This window comes from Tupaia chinensis, unplaced genomic scaffold (assembly GCF_000334495.1).
Source record: "Tupaia chinensis unplaced genomic scaffold, TupChi_1.0 Scaffold000238_1, whole genome shotgun sequence".
NCBI classification, from domain to species: domain Eukaryota; kingdom Metazoa; phylum Chordata; class Mammalia; order Scandentia; family Tupaiidae; genus Tupaia; species Tupaia belangeri.
In genome coordinates this window covers 8,325,846-8,344,673 of record NW_006159716.1, presented here as the reverse complement: position 1 = coordinate 8,344,673, position 18,828 = coordinate 8,325,846, and the positions used below count along the sequence as shown (strand labels likewise).

At 55.2% G+C, this 18,828-nt stretch overlaps 1 protein-coding gene and 1 pseudogene across 2 annotated transcripts in view; one reads left to right on the top strand and one right to left on the bottom strand.

The window, feature by feature from the left end:
• Positions 1-18,439, bottom strand: part of CPNE5 (copine 5) — a 107,919-nt gene extending 89,480 nt beyond the window's left edge. For both annotated transcript variants that reach the window (XM_027771931.1, XM_006148633.1), the window contains exons 1-3: positions 18,211-18,439; positions 1,887-1,927; positions 1,014-1,060 (exon numbers count right to left, since the gene is read on the bottom strand). In XM_027771931.1, coding sequence (XP_027627732.1) covers positions 1,014-1,060; positions 1,887-1,927; positions 18,211-18,305 — 183 coding nt within the window. In that variant the 5' untranslated portion in view covers positions 18,306-18,439. The remainder of the gene's footprint in view (positions 1-1,013; positions 1,061-1,886; positions 1,928-18,210) is intronic.
• LOC106734858 (60S ribosomal protein L30-like) lies at positions 8,945-10,555 on the top strand (annotated as a pseudogene).
• Positions 18,440-18,828: the final 389 nt, after the last annotated feature.

Here is an 18,828-nt window from a genome sequence, read left to right as displayed (position 1 = left end):
AGAGAGAAATCCCTCCCATGAAGGGACAGCCCTGCAGCAATCCCTTCTCCATTCTCCTTTCTAGACTCCTGGGCACGCACGTGGACACACCCAGTGTATCTTCTGAACTACCAGGTCCAGGACTCGAACCGTGCACTTGGCCACGTGGGATCCAGCAGCCCCAACCACCATGCCACCTGCTGGCCCCATCCCTGGAATTCTTTAGAGTAGCTCCTCAAATCTTCCCTCTCCTCCTACATCCTCTCCCAGGGCGATGGGGGCAGTGGGGGTCTGGGCAGTGGGAATCAGACAAGGCTCCCAAGCAGCTCATCATGGCCAGCGGTGGGCTGGAGAGCCAGGCTAATGAGCCGGACTTGATGCAGAGCAGAGGGAAGTCGCGAGGTTTTTGAGCGGGGCGTCACCTTGCCCAAGCCACGCTCGGCTCACATTCATCGGAAAGCATGCAGGGAAGTCTGCGGCGGGTCAGATGGTGCGCCACGCTGCACTCCTGCCTCAGCTCACCAGCTGGGGGGCAGGAGGGGCCTGAGCCCTCCTAGAGTCCCCACAGACTGGGAGTCCCTGAGAATGAGACTGGGGCTCCCCGAGAATGGGGCTATATCTCCCCTCAGACTGTGGCTCTCAGATAATGGGGGGCTGTCTCCACTCAGACCAGGGCTCCCCAAGGATGAGGTCATGTCTCCCCTCAGACCAGGGCTCCCTGAGGATGGGGCTGTGTCTCCCCTCCAGCTGGGTCTCCACAAGGACACAGTTGTGTCTCCCCTCAGGCTGGGGCTCCCTGAGGATGGGCCGGGCCTTCCCTTAGACTGGGGCCACCAGGGACAGGCCACACCTCCCCTCAGAGCAGGGCTCCCTGAGGACGGGGCAGGAACAAGACTCCACCTTTTGCAGGCCTTGCTGGCCTGTGGGGGGCTTTGCATGGTCAGGAACAGGCCAGGCGAGGTCTCTCCAGAATTGAGGGCAGAACGCCAGACATCGGAAACAGGCTGGGTTTCCGGGTGCGGGGCGGTACCTACCTCCCGCCACTGCTTGTTCTCCATCCCTTGAGTATACATGACACACACTGGGGGAGAAGAGAAGAAAGGGTTTTAACACCCAGGCCAAGAGGAGGAGGGAGCAGACAGGGAGGCCCTGATGGGCAGCCCTGTTAGGTCTGGGTGGGGAAGGGAGTGTCTCTGGGGTGAGCCGGGTCTCGGGGAGGGGGTCTGGCCCCCACAGAGGCCATAGTTGGTTCTAGATGCACCAATCCACAGAAATTGCCCTGGAGAAGAGGGCGTAGAACCCAGGTGTGTCTGCAAGGGGCACCGTTGGGCAGGGGTGTCAGAAGCCATTGACTCTGAGGCCACGGCAAGGGCCTGAAGCATGAGGCGGATGGCATGTGGGCAGAGGGGTAGTGGGAGAGCGTCGGGATGAAACCTGCATCGCTCCGTTAGAGCTCGAGCAGTCTCATGAGTCCTATTATCAACAGCCCCTCTTGACTGACGGGAAACTGAGGCTCAGAGGGAGTCAAGGACCCGCCCAAGGTTACACACTTGGGTGGCACTGCTCAGGGCTAGAAGCCCAGATTTTACAACCAGTGCTAGTCCCACCAGACTGCAGCCAACTGGGGCTCTAAATGAGACCAAGACCTTCCAGCCCAAGACACCCCAACCCCTCCTGACCCATTCTGTTGCACTGAGGCTTCGCAAGCAAGGGGCGGGGGAGGATCAAGCCCCCACACACTGGGGTCTCCCCGACACTGCAGCGAAGCCTTGAGCAGTCTCGACACAGCAGCAGCAGAGCCTGGCCCACAGCGGGTGCCCGGAAAGGGCTCCAGTGCTGGCTGCTGATTAGCCGTGTGCCGATGGTAAAGGCACTATCACTGTTGTCATGGTCAGAGCAGGACTTACGTGGGTCAGACTTTGAAAACATGTCTTTGTCCAAGAGGTTCCTGGAAAGGGGGGAAAGAAGAGAAGTTAGCACCGAAGAGGGGAAGAGGTGGCCTGGGGATTCAGGCTGTTACTGAGACCCAGAGGCTGCCTCTGGCCTGGCCTCAGGTGAAATAGGAGGAGAAGGCAGCTCCTTCGGCAGAGGTTCATTAAGCTTCATTAAAAGCCAGGCAAGGGGCAGGCGGCAGGCTCCGGAGGTTCATCAGCCCCACCTTCTGAAGGTGAGCAGCCGCCCACCTCCCACCCCCGCACTCAGTGCTCTCAGTGGGGAACCTAGTACCACGCAGTGCCTTACTCTCAGCCAAATCCCAATCTATGCAACGGTTTAGCCCTTCCTATCATAGAAACCTGTATTTCTTTTGTTTAAATCATTGCTCTAGCTCTCAAAAAATAAAATAAAATCAGGCAATCGAAAAGTATCCATCCACTCTCCCATTCTCTCGGGGCTCTACTTAACAGCCAGTTTATTGGACCACCTCATCTGTGCTGAGGAATTAATGAATTCGCCTCCCAGGGGACAGAGCCTCATTTCCACTGGTCCAAGGCCAGTGCTGACACAAGCCCCGATAATCCAGCTGGAAGGCACGTCAGCAAGCTGACAGTCATGACACGCGGGGCAGAAAGGTCTTTGAGCAGTCCTTTCTCCTGTCCTGCCTCCGTGCAGTAACTGCCAGCCCCACCCAGTGCACCCCAGTGGCGGGTCACACAGAGCACAGCATTTTGCAAATATTAGCACCCAATTCTTAAGGTGGCTATTGGGTGGGAGTCGTCCCATCTTGCAGACGTGGAAGCTGAGGCTTGTGGAGACTGGGCAGGCTGTGTCCTGCATCTCTAGTATTCTGCTTTCCACAGTGACCTGGTGCTCGGGGAGCGACACCGCCCAGTGGACACTCAGACCCTGGCTGGGAAGTGATTCATCCTCCCTGAGCCTCTGTTTGCTCATTGTTACAAGAGACATAGTTCCAGCCTCGAAGACTGCCCTGCCCTGCCTGCCTCTCTTCTGTCCCTCTTTTTCTGCACACATCCATGGTTTCCCCCTGCACCTGCTTCCTTCCCGAGGGCTTTCTCGGGCAGGCCAGACTGCAAGTGCTGGGAGGTTCACACTCCAGGGGCAGTGTTCAACCAAAGATGGGCAGGAGTTGGGGGATAAATACCCAGCTCCCTCGCTCCCCTGGGGAGTTCTACGCAGGCTCCCAGGGGGCCCAGTGGGACGAGCCCAGGTTGGTATTGGGCTTGTGGGGATGGGGGAGTTGAGGCTTCGGGAGACCAGGCAGGCTGTGTCCTGCATCTCTAGTATCCCTCTTTCCACGGTGGCCTGATGCTCGGGGAGCACCTGCTCTTCCCGGCTCCCTGAAGGAGCTGCCTGGGAGCCCTTCCTGCGCGGGAAGGGCGGGGGGAGACAGCTGCGAACTCCCTGTCTACATGGCCCTGAGCCTTGCCTCCTTCCCCAACCATCTCAGCCTTTGCCTGCCAACCTCCCAGGTGTCCTAAGGGGTCTTGTCACCTCCTCTTCTACCCTCTGTCCCTCACATGGGTCTCTGTGTCCCCTGGACCTCTTGCTGCTTCCTGACAGACAGCTCCGAACGGCAGAGCTGGACCAGGCCCTCAGCAGCATCTGCTCCACCTTCTCCACCATGAGGAGGACACCGAGGCCCAGGGAGGGGCTGGGAGCAGCCATGCCCCACAGCAAGCAGTGGTAGAGTCAGAAAGGCCTAGAAGGAGGCCTTACCTCGAGTCACCGTCACTGAAACCATCTATGGTGACAGCCAATCAGGCCCCTGCCCGTGCCCCCATCCTGCAGGGAGGGCCAGGCCACTCAGCAGGCAGGCTGGGTCAGCAGCCTGGTGCCAACACGTGGCATCCTCCAATGTGGGGGAAGGCCCCAGACCTCGTCATGAGTCACCCCAGCTCCAGACTCTGAGCAGTCCTCAGTAACGTCCCCGAGGGAGGGATCCCCAGATGGCATATGGGAAATCGACTCCTGGAGAACTCTCGTGCTATCCCCGCTCCTGGTCGCTTCATTTTCCAGCCTCTCTCCAAACGCAGCCGCCTCCAGCCAACCCTCCCTGACCCCAGCAGCACACCACCCCTCTGCTGGGACCCCATCCTCTCCACCAGAGCTGCTACCAGCCAGCTTTCACGTGGAAACCATCTGATAAACCTGCCAGCCCACTGTGGCGGGCAGCAGATGAACTGATACGCGAGGCAGCTCTGCAAAACGGCAGCTGGGGCTGAGCGTCAGATTCCACTTTTACAAAGAATCGTTCACAGGGAGGTTTGGCTGAGCCCTAAGCCCTGCCGGCTGGTGGGGGCTGGCCTTCAGTCCTGAAGTGTGCTAAGTCTGGGGCACGAGTGTGTGTCTGATGTAAACAAAAGACAAAACACCTCAAGACCCTACAGTGGTGGGACCTGAGGCAGTAGGGGCTGGAAAGTAATAAGGAGGGCCCAGGGAGTGAGGCCTCCTCTCCTAGAGAAGGTGCCAGGTTTACCTTTGAGTTCTGTAAGGGAATTCTCTGATTCCACACAATTCTAGACAGTTTCAGCTGGGCGAGACCTCAGAGGTTACCTTTTCCAACTCCTCAGGAATAAAATCGTCAGATCTAGAGAGACTGCAATTCACTCCTCCAAGGTCTGGTCTCCTCCCAGTTTGGGTCTGGAATGTGGGTTTGATGAGGCTAGTGAGAGGCCGGCAGATGGTGTGGTGGTTGAGGTGCTGGACTCCCACGTGGCCAACCATGGTTTGAGAGTCCTGGACCTGGTGGCTTGCTTTCTCGCTTTCCCTTTCTCTCTCTCCCTGTCTCTTTCTGGTCAAATTAAAAAATAATAACAAATGGAATTAAATAAAGAAATAATAGTTTTGTTTGTTTTTGTTTTAAGAAAAAGAGAGTCAGACTTTTTCTCATCTCTCGGCTAGTAAGAAAGAGTAGGGCTCTGGATTTCAGCCTGTGTGGGTGAGAAAGAGAGTCTTCTCTTTAAAGATAAGTAGTCGGATTTTCTTGGTCCTGCCTGCTTCCCAGCCAGGCTGGAGGCGCCTAGGTCAGCTAAGAACCACCATCTTGCTCCCCAGCCTCTGTGTCTCCCTGCTCAGTGACCTCAGGTCTTTGAACCCTGGGCATGGGTCACCCCAGTGACCAGTACCCAACGATAACGTAAACCCTCTTTCCTCCACCCTGCTGAAATTATTCTTATTCTTACCATCCTTCCAGACCAGTTTTTTTCTTTTTTTTTTTAATTGCCAGAGGGTGTATTCACTGTCCACAGAGACACAGAGAGAGAGAAGGGAGCGGAAGGAAGCACCCTCTGCTGGGCTGCGATCATGCCACAGTCCCTTCTCCACTCCATCCTGCTGGGGTTTGGAGCACACGTGCGCACACCCAGGATGTTTTCCAAGCCGAGCTTCGAACCACATGGTTGGCCATGTGGAATCTGGCCCCCTTAACTACCAGGCCATTGTTCTCCTTCCTTCTCCAGTTTGCATTTCCTGGGCGCTGACTGACAGTCATTACCTCTCCTCCCCACTGAGCTCTCTCTGGCCTGAAGTGCAAACAGTTTAAAAAGAATTTCCATTTTTACTATAATCATATTTGACTTCCTCTCTCTCTCTCTCTCTCTCTCTCTATCTATATATATATATATATTTATCATCTATCTATCTATATCTATTCATGCCAGGCAGTACATGCACATAAAGGAGAGAGGAAGAGAGAGAGAAGGTACCCTCCATGTTGCAAACCTTTTCCTTCCAATTCTCCATCTCATCAGGATCCTGAGCATGTGCACACGTGCCTGGCATGTTTTTCCACCACTGAGACTGGGATTCAAATCCTGGCCTGCAAAGTGCTTAACCACTGTGCCACAGAGCCGGCCCTCACACTGCGTGTCTGACCGCAGCAGTCCAGACACTCCACGCCAGACACCGTGTCTTAGGGCCTCATCTCTTCGGTGTGAAATCAAGGACAGCAACACACACATGGGCACTAGAAGGTTCTTGAAGGTGAAGTGCATCCCTCGTCATCCCCACCCTGAACCACGGAGGACTCCCAGGCTCAGAGACAGTGAGTAACTGGCCCACAGCACACGGCCAGAAGCAGCCTGTGTGGGAAACCAGGCCCTCCACCCCAAGCAGGGCCTAAGCTATGAGGGGACGGAAGAACCCAGACCATAAGTGCTTTTTCTCCACATTCCGTCTTTGGAGAGCTCAAAAAGAAATCTTTTTCAGCAGGTAAATTGTATTTTTTTTTCCCCCAAAAGAACACAAAACCCTTCAGCTGTCCATGCGACTGCCTGGAGCTTGGCTTCTTTTGTTCCTTAAATCAAGGCCGAGGAAGCAGAGCTGAAGGCCTTTCCTCCCTCCTCTCCCCCAAGGAATCATTTCCAGTTCAGTGGCAGCAAGAAAATGGTCCTGCGGTGGGCTGGGAGGTCAGAAGTCTCTGTGGCCATGGCCGGTGAAGAAGGTACCAGAAAGGGATGTGAGAGCCACCGGTTGGTGTCAGGGGATCTGAGGGTGAGAGTAGGGGCTGGGGTGCCCCAGTCTGATGGGCAGACAGCCCAGTCCTCAGAGAGCCCTGATCTGAAGGGAGGCTCAACTCTGTCCTGGGGGAGCCCCTGTCTGAGGGGAGCCGGGCCTCAGAGGAGTCACATGTGCTCTTAAGCTGAGAGGCTCGTGAACTGACCATCGCACATCCCAGGCTGTCTGGCCAAGGTCATCCTGGTGATTGGAGTCACACAGGGCAGCTCTGGCTGCAGCAGGACACACACAGAGAGCTCTCACCCTCAGCTCTTCCCGGACCAGGAAACTCAGCAAAATATGGCACGGTGCTACACACGCCTGGGCACGCTCTTCTGACGAGTCGTCAAGACTCCCAAAGAGGATTCGTGAGACTATAAAGGCTAAGAGGAGGTAGTTTCTCTTTGTGTTTCTGTTTTGCCTTTAAATTTGCCAGAGCCAGCAGGTGGCATGGAGGTTAAGATGGCTGGATCCCACATGGCCAGCTGTGTGGTTCGAGTCTCAGAACATGCCAGATGTGTGTACGCGTGTGCCCAAAATCCAGAGAGACTGGAGGAGAAGGGAATGGGATGTGGGGGGGGTGATGTCTCACTTTCTCTCTCTCTCTGGTAAGCATGTCTATGCTATAGCAACACTAAAAAAAAAAGAAAGAAAGAAAGAAAGAAAGAAAGAAAGTGTTAGAGGGCTCATGCGCTCTCTGGAACAAGGGAGAGTATGAGACAGCACCGTCCATGGACCACCCATGGGGAGGACACACCACAATCTCTTTTCCTCCATTTCTCCCTCCTTTCAGGAGTTCAGGCACACACCCACACACACACACACACACACACACACGCGCTTCTTTTTTTAACTGCTGGGTCTGGGACTTGGAGGAGCCATTGGCCATTGGCCACGAGGAATCCAGTTGCCTTAATCACTATGCCACTGGCTGGCCTTATCTTGTGTTTCTAATACTTTCTTTTAACGTTTATTTATTTCTTCCATGAGCAAGAGACAGCACCCACAACGAGGTCCAGATGCCATGACCCACCACAGCCTTTGCCAGCCCTGGAGCATGGGCACATGTGTGCAAGGTGTAGTCAGGACGTCTCCGGACGTGAACCGGGGGACCTTCCCATGGGAGCACTGCCTTTTACTACTGCGCCACCATCCGCACTCCCCCCCTGGGTTTTCTGTTGGCTTGTTTGCTTCAGCTTATTTTCTAAGAGAGAGGTGCCCCTGACCACATGGCAAATCCCCGTCACGTGTCCACTCGCCATGTCCAGGTTGACCTGGGATTTGAACTGAGGACCTTCCATATGGCCTCAGCATCGCACAGTGGCACCCCACTGCCTGCACCACCACCTGGGGCCCCAGGTGGTTTATCTTCCCCACAACTCACCCTAAGCATCCCTCCAACTCCTGGTGAAAGGCGGGGGCGTCGAGAACACAGACTCACGCTTTCTTGCTGAGTCTGACACCCGGATCTGCTCCTAACTAGCTGCATCCCATCAGGGCACTCACCTAACCTCTCTCTGCTTTAATAATCACCTCATCCATACAGTAGGGGCGACAAGTCCTGCCTTCCCAGGGGGTTTCTGAGATTTATAGTTCATATACACAAAACAGGACAGTTTCTGGGAAACAGGAAGTGGCAGTTCGGTGCCGGGCATATGATGAGGGGTTGGTAAAGGCCTGAGAGGATGGGGTGGCTTTGAGCGATGCTCCGTCTTCTCCCCTCGCTGCTCCCTAAACACAGCTGGACCAGGACCCGAGCACCCACGTGCCCATGCCTGGAACTACCCACCTAGCTGTACAGCCTTCCTTGAGAGAGTAGGCTGCAGACAGGTGAGCCAGCTCCCGGTGCAAACAGGAGTCCAGACGGCTCCACAAAGACCCCGACCCTGAGTGGCCCAGTATCACCTCATTTCTGCAAAGAGCAGTTCAACAGCAAATGGGGTGACGTTAATCGTATATAGTCTATGCCAAGTGCTCTGTGGGGCCGTGAGGCCCCATTGACCCTACATGCCAGTGACCGGAAGTCGATGTTACTCTCACCCTGCAGACAGGGCGACTGAGGCCAAGAGATGTGGCCAGTGTCACCCAACTCGTCAGGGAGTGTGCCGAGACCTGACTCTGAAGCTCGAGCTCAATAGAGAGCACTTGCCACCACAGCCCCCCTCATATCCTTTCTGTGCCACTTCCTGCCCCCAGCTTCATCAGAGCTGCTGCAAAGGGACTGAAGAGCAGCCCTGGAGGGTTTCCCGTCTCCTCCTCCCCTGCTCCTCAGCCTAACAGGCAGGAGTACTCCTCAGAAAGCAGGGAGGCGCGGGCCTTGGCACTGAGCCCCTGGCGTCCGCCCATCTCCCCTTTCAGAGCTCGGTCCTCACCCGCCGCGCTGTCTCCCTGCCACACAATCTCACCGAGGTCTGAAAAGCAATTTTCGCATGGCTTAACGAGCTCGCCTTCCTGGGGCTGTTTGCATTTTTATGATTATTAATTATTGTAATAATTGTCCCTCCCACGCTGCATGGCCGAGGGAAGCAAGCATGAGCTCTGGCCTCAGACCCACGAAAGCCAGAATCTCTACGTGGCCGCATGGTAATTCTGTGACCCAGGACAAGCCACTTGGCATCAGTTTCCTCATCCGTGCATGGGGTCGCATGCCTGCCTATGGAGTAGTCAGGAAGCCGATGGCCTCACAGGACGCATGCTCCATTCCTCTCTCGCCCTTATGCCCCCTCCTGTCCCACTCATCAGGTCAACATCTCAAATCCGGTCACTCCTCTCCAGGTCACCTTCACCGGCATCTCTCACCCAGACGCAGCAGTGACCTCCTGCCCAACCCAACATGCGATTCCTGCCTCTCCCCAACCATCACCACTCCATTCCCTCCGCAGCCACCCGAAAATTCTTCTTTAGTTTGCCAGAGGGTGCGTGTGCTTGCCAGAGAGACGGAGAGAGTGGGAGAGGGAGAAAGCAAGCCCCCAGTGGGGCATGGTCACATGGCGATCCCTTCTCCATTTCTCCATCCTGTTGGGGTTTGAGGCATGCGCACACACACGCGTGCTCTGCATGTTTTTCAAAACGCCAGAGGTGGGATTTACGCCATGTCACCGGCCAGTGAGATCTGACTTCCGCAATCACCAGGCCACACGGATGGCCCAAGAACTGTTTTTAAGAGGTCAATCCAAATTCCTGTTTACCACCTCACCCCTAACTGCTGTTAAAGTAGTAAATCAAGGGGCCAGCAAGTGGTATGGTGGTTAAAGATGCTGGATTCCCACATAGCCAACGGCGGTTTGAATCCCAGACCTGGCGGCTTGCTTTCTTGCTTTCTCTTTCTCTCTATATCTGTCTCTTTCTGGTCAAATTAAAGAAAATTCCTGGGAACCAGCAGTTAGCATAATGGCTATGTCACTGGACTACCACGTAGTCGACCGCGGTTTGCATCCTGGACCCGGTGGCTTAAAACTCACGCCGGGCGCGTGTGCATGCATGCCCAAGATCCCAAGAGGAGAATGGAGGAGAAGGGATTGCGGCGTGACCATCCCCCCTGGGGGGATTTCTCGCTTTCTGTCTCTATGTCTCTCTCTGTCTGTCTGGTGAGTGCACTCGCCCTATAGTGAAAACCTCTCCAAAAAATAAAAAAAAAAATTAAAGAAATTCCTTTCTTGCCTCCCAGCCATCTTGGCGGCTGCTTTTGGTTGGGGGCCATCCTGCACCTAAGGCAGGAAGATAGTGGCCGCAAAGAAGACGAAAAAGTCGCTGGAGTCGATCAACTCTCGGCTCCAACTTGTTATGAAAAGTGGGAAGTACGCCCTGGGGTACAAGCAGACTCGGAAGATGATCAGACAAGGCAAAGCCGAGTTGGTCATCCTCGCCAGTAACTGCCCAGCCTTGAGGAAATCGGAAATAGAGCACTATGCCGTGTTGGCCAAAACTGGTGTCCGTCACTACAGTGGAAATAACATTGAACTGGACACAGCATGTGGAAAATACTAGAGAGTATGTACTCTGGCTATCACTGATCCCGGTGATTCCGATATCATTAAAGGATGCCCAAACAGACCGGTGAAAAGTAAATCATGCAACATTTTTTCTTTAATAAAGCTTGCCAGAGCTTGTTTTAAAAACACTGAAAAAAAAAAGAAGAAAGAAAAAAAGAAAGAAAGAGAAAGAAAGAAAGAAAGAAAGAAAGAAAGAAAGAAAGAAAGAAAGAAAGAAAGAAAGAAAGAAAGAAAGGATAATAGCAACCAGCAGTTAGTGCAGTGGCTATGTTGCTGAACTCCCATGTAGTCAACCGCAGTTCGAGTCCTGGACCCGGTGACTTAAACTCACGCCAGGCGCGTGTGCGTGCGTGCCCAAGATCCCGAGAGGAGAACGGAGGAGAAGGGATTGCGGCATGGCCATCCCCCCTGGGGGGTGATTTCTCGCTTTCTGTCTCTCTGTCTTTCTCTTTCTGGCGAGGGCACACGCCCTATAGCAAAAACCTCTCCACCACCCCCCTAAAAAAAAGAAATGATAATAGCAAATGGAATTAAATCAATAAATCGATATTTTTTTAAACAGTAAATCAAACTCCTTAGCATGGCACGAGGCCATGATCTGCACCCCTCACGTCCTCTCTGACCTTCTCCTCCTCCACCTACCTCTTCTCCCATTGCTCCAAGCACTCTGGCCTCGCTGCACCTTCTAGAGCATACCAAGGCCTTTCCTGCCACAGGATCTTTGCACTTGCTGTTCTCCTGACCTAACCACCCTTCCTGCAAATCCTCCCTGTCTAAAGCAGCCCTGACAACCATGAACTTATGTGCAGAGCACTCACCCCTATCAGACAGTATTTGCTTAATAAAATGTACACATTTGTTTAAATCCCACCTCCACCCCAGGTAAGTTGTACGAGGGGAGTTGGTCTGATGGTTCGCTACCATGTCCCCAGCACGTACAACCATGCCTGGCAGAGAAAGGACTCTGAGGAGCAAAGTGAAAGCAGCATGAATAACGAGTGAATAACTGCATCGGTAGTGCTCAGTTCTGGGTTTACTCGGCACACTGCCATTCATATGCACCCTCACAGACTTCATCTCCATCCTCACCATCCGAGGAGATGTGGCGGGACTCGTGGTTTTCACCCTTCTATAGGTGAAGACACAGAGGCTGGAAAAGTCAGAGCAGGTAAGCACTACACTGGCTTTTCAGCGTCCTGCCCAGGACTCCTCGGTACCCCTGGCAGAAAGCTCTCCAACTGGGACTTTCAGGTGCTGTGCCAGGCCAGCAGAGGGGATATTAGGGGACAGAGGCACCTAGCAGTGTTTCGAAATCACACTCGGCCTTTCACTCCTGCCTCGCAAACTGGCAGGAAGAGAGGTAGCCAGGAGTCCGGCCAAGCTGCCCTGGAGAATTAGTTCCCAGTCACTGAACACTGGCTGACCACCGACTACGGAGACGGCGCCCTACCCCTGCAGTCCCAGGGAGCTCGATAGCCTATGGGGAAATTCGGACCGCCTCCTTGTGGTAGATGCCACGGCTGCCCACCCAGCAAGCACTTCCCACTCTCCTGCTTAGAGCTTCCACATTAGTTCAGATCTGATGGCGATACCCTGTCCCTTGTCTAGGGGTGGACTTGGGACCCAGCTTTGGCAACTGAAATAGAAAAGATGCTTGCTGAGAGATTTTGGAAGGGATTGTGCTTTTCAGATAAAAATAACTTTTGTTTTTATTTTCTTTTTTAGAGAGGTTTTTGCTATATGGCATGTGTGTTCACTGGAGAGACAAAGAGACACACAGAGAGAGAAAGCAAGAAATCACCCCCCCCAGGGGGGATGGCCATGCCACAATCCTTTCTCCTCTCAGGATCCTGAGCATGCATACACAGGCACCCAGTGTGAGTTTCAAGCAGCCGGGTCTAAAACTTGAACCACATTCAACTACGTGGGAGTCAAGTGACGTAACCATTACGCCATCTTCTGGTCTCCAAAATAACTTTTCTAAAAGAGGCCTTCGGCCCCATGCCTTTCTTTGGATGTGACCGTAATGTCCAGAGCAGAGGCAGCCACTTTGTAACAACGAGGCCCACCATTTGGTGATAGCAGAGTAGAAAGATAGCTGGGTCCCTTACAGCAAAGGGAGCTGACACACCAGCCCTGAGATAACCAACCTCCAGGCTCATTGTGAAACTAAGAAAAATAAATATATTTCAGGTTGAAGCCATTCTCAGTCAGATTTTCTGTTATCTGTAGCAAAAGTACGCCTAACAGAACCTGACCTCTTTCTGGCCACGAGATTTTTTTTTTTTTTTTTTTGGAGAGGTTTTGCTATAGGGCATGTGCACTTGCCAGAAAGAGAGAGATCGAGAGATAGAAAGCTAGAAATCACCCCCCTAGGGGGCATAGCCACGCTGTAATCCCTTCTCCTCCATTCTCATCTTGGGATCTTGGGAATGCACACACACGCACCCAGTGTGAGTTTTAAGCTACCAGGTCCGGGACTTGAACCGTGGTCGACTACATGGGAGTCCAGTGACATAGCCATTACGCTAACTGCTGGTTCCTGGCCATGAGATTTTGAGCCTCCTCCCCCTGCCTCTTCTCTACCTTCTCTTCCCAACGGTAGGTAGCTCCAGCAACGGCCTTGAGTCTGAGCAGGAGGACTGCGATCTGGGAGAGGAGGGATGGTAAGTTACCACCAAAGGGCCTCGTTGCCAAGGAAGACTGGTTCCCATTCTGCAACTCTCTCTGGTCTCTGGGGGAATGACCACGCCACAATTCCTTCTCTTCCATTTTCCTTTTGTGATTTTTTGGACACGTGTGTGCTTGGGCCCAGCACGATTTTCAAGATGCCAGGTCTGGGACCTAAACTGCAGCCAGCCACGTGGGCATCCAGGGCCTTAACCACCACACCACCTGCTGGCCCCAACAAAACAGGGCCTTTACTCTCACAGCTGCAAGAAATTGAATTCTGCCAACAACCAGTGCACTTGGAAGGGGACCCTGAGCGTTGGCTGAATCAGCCTCGCCGACGCCTCGAACCAGCCTGGCGAGACTTTGAACAGAGACAGTCCCAGCTGGACTTCTGACCCGCAGACACTGGGAGATAACAGATGGCGTTGTTTTGAGCCGCTAGGTTTGTGGTAAGTTGTTACGCTGCAATTGAAAACAAGCCTAAGGATCTGAGTTTGAACCAAATGCGAGTGCAGTCTGCACAGGTCGAAGGCAATTGTGCAGGGCCCAGCCTAACAGAGCCTGGCACAGGAAGCACTCACACACACCGCCTTCCTATTCCCCGGGCTCCACTAAACTGGGCGCCGAGGCACAGTCAATGGTTAAATGGACCTTTTTTCCCTATCACTGGCTCCGACAGCTGCCTCACTGCCCCCAGGCCCCTCCCTCCCAACACCACCCTCCTCCTGCTGTCAGAGAAAAGCACTCAGCACAGATTCACACCCCTTCTGAGGGGCCCAGGGCACAGCTCCTAAGCTGGGCTGCTTCTCAGGCCTCGCAGCAGCAAAACGCCAACCTGAGCAGACAGCAGAAAACAGTATCTCTGGGGCAGAGGCAACAGCTGCCCACCAGCCCCATACCAGCTGGCAGAGAGAGGGCAGCTGCTGAGAGAGTCCAGCAGGGCGAAGCCGCCAGGCTAGCTTATCTTCCACCCCTCCCTGGGTCTCGGTTGGTCTCGGTCTCAGTCTCAGGAGCCCACCATGTGGAACTGTGAATTGCTTCCCCAGCAGGACCCTGCCCCAGTGCAAGGGTTTCCTGTTATGTAAAAAATGCAAATCATTCTTTCTACCCAACATGCTAGTCCAGATCTCTGCAGCAGATGATGGCTGCACAGAGACCGGAAAACAGCAGGGGCTTTGACTGGGTCTTCAGGTTGGCTGACAAAGCCAGGAAAGGTCTGCAAGAGGCCATTAGAAGAAGGAAGAGCTTTGGGATCCAGGGAGAAGGGTCTTTAAAGTCACATTTTCTACAACATCTGCCGGTTGTCTAGTTCCACGAATCGTCTGCCCTACTCTCTCCCAAAACAACTTCGAAGGGTCTCTGCTGGGGCCAGGTGGGAGCAGAGCAATAATGCAACTGGCCCCATGTGGGAGAGGTTCTGGGTTCGTGTGCCGGGGCCTCTCTGAGCACACCGGGCAGGGTGTGCCCGTGACCCAGGCTGAGACTGGGAGGGTGGCAGCATGGGCGCCCTGTTGGGGGCGCCTGTCTCTCTATGTGTCTCTCTTTCTCTCTGTCACCCTCTGTCATGGAAGAAATAAACTTAACAACAAACAAAGACGAATTTCTAGATCGATTGGATTTCTAGGGTCCACACAAACCAGTTACAGAGACAGAATCTTTATTAATGTGCAGAGGTCAGATAATAGAGAGGCATAAGTCACTATTCATGTGTTAATCCATTCAACGCGACTGGTAGCGAATACCATGCTTCACTTACAGTTGAGGAAACTGAGGCACAGGCCGGTTACGTAGCTCATCAACGGAGCTGGGATTTGAACTCCGGTAAACAAATGCCTGGGCTCACATTCTCAGTCACTGTACCAAAAAACACTCAAAGATTTCTTTCTTCTTCTTCTTTTTAATTGCCAGAGTACCGTGCACTCACCAGAGACAGGGAGAGACAGAAGCGGGGAGAGAGGGAGAAAACACCCCACACGGGCTATGGTCACGCCACAATCCCTTTTCTATTTTTCCGTTCCGTTGGGATTTTGTGCACACACACACATGTATCCGGCATGTTTTTCAAGCCACAGGGCCTGGGATTTGAACTGCACTGAGTCATGTGGAATCGGGCTTCCTTTACCACTAGGCTATGGAGCTGGCTCATGACCAAAGGTTTTCTGATCTTCAGCCCTGAGTTTACTGTAGTTGGTAAAAGCTCAGGAGTGGGTTAGATTAACCCCAGGTACACTCTACCTGAGGCAGGAGCCTGCACACGTCCTGGGCTCGTGTTTGAGGTGGCAGGCTTGGCAGGGCCTCCATGGTGGCCCTGTGCTTGGCTGACATGCTCCTGCACCAGGCCGCTCTACTCAGCTAGGAGCGCCCTAGGACAGGCAGGACAGGTGGACAAGTCCCCCCGCCAGCCCCCCCCCCCCCCCCCCCCCCAAGCACAGAGAGTGGTAGGAACCTTGTAAGGAGCAGAGGGGGATGGAAACTGGAAACTCGTGTTCCTAGGACCGGAGGCAGCGACAGAATACTTCAAGAAACACTGGCCCCCTCCACCGCAGCTGCTCGCCCTGAAATCCCACCAGTTCTCATCCAGCCAGTCCCTCTGCCTGCCCTGCCATGCCCTGCCCACCAGCATCACTTCCATGCCTGGGGCAAGCACATTCCATAGCCTCCTCTCCTGGGGCCCAGCCAGTTCTGACCCAAGGGCAGGAGAGAGGGACCAGCCTTTCTTCAGCTGGTGACCACCTAGTGAAGGACCCACTGGAGAAGCCACTCTGTGCTCTCTCTCCTCCCCATCCTCCTCTCCTCTTCTTTCCCTCTCCTCTCTCTGTTCGAGAACCTTGGTGGCTGGACCCAACTGAGGGTGGCTTTACACTTTCAGAGCCTCCCTGATTATTTCATCTCCCTGCTCCAAGCGACTTTTTCCTTTTCACCCCTCCCCATCAAAACCCACTCCTCCACCCTCTGGCTTCCCGGCGAGCAGGAGCAGGGCCCAGGTCAGCCCTCTCAGGCTGATGGATCACGGCTCCTGAGAGGAGGCCAGACCCACATCTCCAGGGAGCTCAGAGCAGCCTCAGCTACCTCTTACCCAAGAACTTCCGATGGTCTGGATACTCCACTTTCAGGGAGCAAACAGGAGGGACCGAGTGCTACTGCAGGGCAGGCCTCGTGGCACCTACTGTGAGCACCTACTGTGTGCCAAGCAAGCTCAAAGCAGTGTGCTAGTGCTTCATGCACCTCTGCTCCTGGGAGTTCGCTCCTCCGAGCGTATTTGCCCAGCGCCTGCTCCCAGCACGTGAGCCACCTTGGTGCATGTTTCTTAATGAGTACACGTAGCTCACTGTGCGTGCTCGACTAATGGGGGAACCTGAAGCTGAACGTTTGCCCCCAGTGGAAAGGCTTCCATTTCAAGGTGTCTGACTCGACAGCCATCACAGCACCTGCCCGCCGTCTCCGCCGTCTCCACTGGCGTGGAGGGCCGTGGGTCAGGCTCGCGGTGGGAATCCCTGCCTGCAAAAGCTTGCAGTTGCTCTGGGGAAGGAGGAAGGCTGTGCGCCTGAGATGTCTGAGGAGGTTCGGTCCTCAGTCTGTGGGTGATCTGTGACCCAGCCCGAGTACTTAGGGACACAGACGACGGGGGTTCGAGCTGGGCGTCTCCCGGGAGAGACGTGGGGAGCAGGAGGCCAGGCCTTTCAGGATGGGGGACAGGAAGCGGCAGAGATGACAGAGTGAAATCTTCTCCGAGGAAGACCAGGCATGTCTGAGGGCTGGGAGGAACATCGGGAGCAGGGATGTGGTACAGAGGGGCACGCAGGCTGTGGCAGCTGTCGAAGGCTGAGGAGGTGACACTGGAGCTAGTGGGCCATCAGGACTCTCCCAGCAGAGTAGGGGTGAGGAGATGAGGGTGAGAGTACTGCGTGTGCAACTGTGGGGGAGACCTTAGGGGCCATCACAGGAGCCCTGTAGGGCCTAGCGGAAGAAGCGGGAGCACCTGTGTTCTGCCTCACCAGCCTCACTCCCAGCTTCCAGGAGAAAGTCCCCTGAATCCCCTCCTCTCTCCCGCCCTGGCCCAGCCCCTGGCTCTCCCTCACCTCCCTCCTGATGTAAATAAAGCTGGGGGTACACAGGGGAGGGAGCAGGATTTGACCACAGCATGACCTGGAAGAGACAGGGTGGGTGATTTGGAAGGAGGGCAGCCAGAGTTCTGGAAATGCTCCTGGTGAATTGGGGCAGGGGGCGTACTAATTCCAGGTACCTCCAGGTAGGGTCTGCCTGGGCCACCATGCCCCTCACTGTCCCAGCCAAGGCAGGGACCTAGAGCAACCTCTACCTGTTACTGCCTAGGGCAGCCTTCCACTCAGCTGGAAGAATTTGGGGGACACCCAGTTTTTACAAAAGTTACCCCAAATCTAGTGTGACGTGATTGAGAGTTTGGGGGTGGTATCCCACAAAAATAATCCTTCCTCTCTCCTGCTAGATTCTTAAAATTTCAATCACTGTTCTCTATTCCTTGGCTTAAGATTTTGGACTCTGTTATTGTTTTTTTTTAATGGTGCCACTTTAAGTTGTTATCGGTTACCCACACCTCAGTAAGAGTGAGTCAATCTGATCCTTTTCCAAGAGCTGATTTTGTTGTTGCTGGAGGTGAAAGAGGGCTTTAGAATCCTGGGGTCTGGGAAGGTGGGAGGGTGGGGAGGCGAGGACTAGGATCCTGGGGCCAAGAGGGGAGGAGGGCGCAGAAGGGAGACGAAGGCTGGGGCATATCGCACACTTCTAGGTTCCGGGAAGGGTTGAGCAGAGAGCGCCTGAGCGAGTGGAGACCCCAGTACCGTCTGTCGCCACCTCCCCTGCCCACCCGGGCGTCTGGACCCCTGTTCCTGTTTCCGCATCTCCTCCCAGCAACAACCAGGACTGCAAACTTTCCAGGATACGACCCCAGCCTGTCTTCCCATTCTGCCGTCGCCACCCTCAGCGGACAGGGGCTCTCGGTGGACCCGCCGGGCGCCTTCTGGAGGCCAGGACCCTACGGGAAGGGGGCGCGCGGAGGGAGGGAGTCGGAGCGGCAGGGCCCGCGGGGCCTCGGTCCAGGGGCGGGGCAGGGGGACCCGGCCAGCGGGGGGCTCACCTGCAGGACACGGTGATCTCCACCTTGGTGGCCGGGATGCTGCCCGCCAAGGAGTCGAACTCGCTCAGCGACGCCATGTCCTCTGGCTGCTCCATCGCCCACCGCACCCCCACCCCAAATTAGTCAATCCCTGCGCGATTCACGCCTCCTCCAGAGCGACTGGAGCCCTGGGCGCTCCCCCAACTCGGGAGCCGGGGCTGGGCGGCGAGGGGAGGAGAGAGGAGCGCGAAGAGGGGGCGTGGGAAGTGAGAGGAGAAGGGCGGAGGGAGCGGGGGCTGCGAATAGAGGAGGGGGCGCGGGCGACGCGGGGAGGAGGTTGGGGGCCGGGTGGATAGGGGCCAGGAGCCCAAGGAACTGGGGCGCAGCGGGGAGAGGGCGCCGGCAGGGACGCGCGGAGTCGTGGAGAGGGCGCAGGGAGAGGGGCGTGCGCGGTCGGCGGGGAGAGGGAGTACAGGGGACCCGGGGGGGACGTGGGGGTCCGTAGGCGCCGGGTGGAGAGAGGGCGGCGGGGACGGCGGGGCGCAGGCGGCGTGGAGCCTGGAGCGCCCGGGCTGCGCCGCCTCTGGCTGGATCTCGGCGCGGGCGGTGGGGCTGGGATTTGGCCGCGGGGGGCCACTC